At 47.5% G+C, this 2,058-nt stretch overlaps 1 protein-coding gene across 1 annotated transcript; it reads left to right on the top strand.

The window, feature by feature from the left end:
- Window positions 1–371: 371 nt before the first annotated feature.
- Window positions 372–1,319, top strand: LOC105072728 (putative olfactory receptor 2B3). The gene has a single exon (XM_010959753.3). It carries the CDS (start codon window positions 372–374, stop codon window positions 1,317–1,319), a length of 948 nt encoding a protein of 315 aa, XP_010958055.1.
- Window positions 1,320–2,058: the final 739 nt, after the last annotated feature.

Genomic DNA, 2,058 nt, shown 5'->3' on the forward strand with positions numbered 1-2,058 from the left:
GGGATTGTTTTGGGGGAAGAGGGAGAGGAAGAGTCAGATCTTCATCATCACACTGTACAGCCAGGGCTCAGGGAGAAGGACCTCAAGCAGTGCACTGTGTGATGGCAGCTCCTGGAGGACAAGAAAGCAGGGACAATGAGACCCTGGATATCTTGACAAAAGATTCAGGCCTGAGAAACAGAAAATTCCATGAAGCTTTCCCTCCTCTCCCCTAATTTAGCCTCATTCTAAGTAGGCTTCAGTCTCTGACCTGATTTTAGTCCCAAGTAGTATCTAAATAACCGCTGATGTTGCCAGTAACTGAATGATCATGCTGCCTGAATATGCTGGGTCACTAGTAGATTCGATTCTCTTTCTGCAGCTGAAGGAGAATGCAGGACTTCCCCTGGAAGAACCAGAGCTCCGTGTCTGAGTTCATCCTTCTGGGCTTCTCCAGGGATTCCCAAATAAATGCAATCCTCTTCAACATCTTTCTCTTCCTCTATCTCTCTACACTTATGGGAAATGGGCTCATTGTCACCTTGATCCACCTGGACTCCCACCTCCATACCCCCATGTACTTCTTCCTCAGCGTCCTCTCCGTGCTGGACATGAGCTATGTCACAACCACTGTACCCCAGATGTTGGTGCATCTGGTCTGCCAGAAGAAAACCATCTCCTATGTTGGGTGTGTGGCCCAGATGTTTATCTTTCTGGTGTTGGGCATCACTGAGGGCTGGCTGTTTTCTGTCATGGCCTATGATAGATATGTGGCCATCTGCTGTCCACTCAGGTACACGGTTATCATGAGCTCCTGGCTTTGTGGGGCAATGGTGGTCTTTTGTGGACTGTGGGGTGTTAGCTGTTCCCTAGTCTACACTATCTTCACTATGCGCCTGCCCTACTGTGGCCCCAATGAGATCAATCACTTCTTCTGTGAAGTCCCTGCTGTTCTGAAGCTGGCCTGTACAGACACATCCCTCAATGACCAAGTAGATTTCATCCTGGGTTTCATCCTTCTCCTGGTACCCCTTTCCTTCATTCTGGCCTCTTATGTCCGCATCTTTGCCACCGTACTGAGAATTCGCTCAGCTCAGGGTCGACTCAAGGCCTTCTCTACCTGTGCCTCCCACATCACTGTGGTCACCATGTTCTGTGGACCTGCCATGTTTATGTACATGAACCCTGGGTCCAATGCCTCCCCAGAGCGGGACAAGCAACTGGCCCTGTTCTACAATGTCATCTCTGCCTTTCTCAACCCCATCATCTATAGCCTCAGAAATAAAGATGTAAAGAGGGCTTTCCTCAAGTTAACAGGCTGGGGCAGGGCCCCTGAGTGAGGCCGCAGAAGCACAGAAGGCCACAACCAGAACTGAAACCACAGGCTCTGTGGTCCTTCCATCCCATTCCCTCTTGTCACCCTGTGGACAGGCAAGAATCCCTGAATGACAGGGGAGATGATATGTGAAAGTTGGTACCTGGATGGGACATGCTGATGGTTCCAGCAGCTGGGCCATCTTCAAACATCAAGAGACCCAACTATCAACAGAGTACCAAGTAAGGACCATTTCTGTTTCCCCAGGGTCCAGCAAGAGGTTTGGCACAAGCATAGCATCATTAACACTTGCTGACTGAGTAACTGAGTGCATAAGGATTGGACCTATTAACTCAACTCAAGATGGGTGGAACAAGATGATCAGTGATTTTATTTTATCTCAATCATCAGTATGAATAGATCTAAAGAAATACAGCCTCAAAATAAAGGGAAAGTAATCTTTGGAATGGGACCTAGGAATTGGTCATCGCCTATCCAGCACTTCCATGGGAGTATGGGTCCCAGGGCACATGGTGAGTCCCTGCTATGATGAAGAGAGATTTTGAGGGGTCTTTCAGTACACAGAGGAAACATCACCCAAAACAAATTGTAGTGGGTCAGAGCTCAAACTTTGCACCAACCATCACCTTGTAGGATTGTTGTGAGAAATTAATGTAGGCAACATTCTCAAAACAGTGCTTGATACATTGCATGCTTTGTATAAACATTGCCATTCTTATTGTTATGTTCTATTTCTTTTTCCT

Source organism: Camelus bactrianus, chromosome 13 (assembly GCF_048773025.1).
Source record: "Camelus bactrianus isolate YW-2024 breed Bactrian camel chromosome 13, ASM4877302v1, whole genome shotgun sequence".
Lineage (NCBI taxonomy): Eukaryota > Metazoa > Chordata > Mammalia > Artiodactyla > Camelidae > Camelus > Camelus bactrianus.

What these genes read in the sequence shown, in the direction of transcription:
- LOC105072728 (XM_010959753.3), top strand. Translation starts at nt 372, where the DNA reads ATGCAGGACTTCCCCTGGAAGAACCAGAGCTCCGTGTCTGAGTTCATC.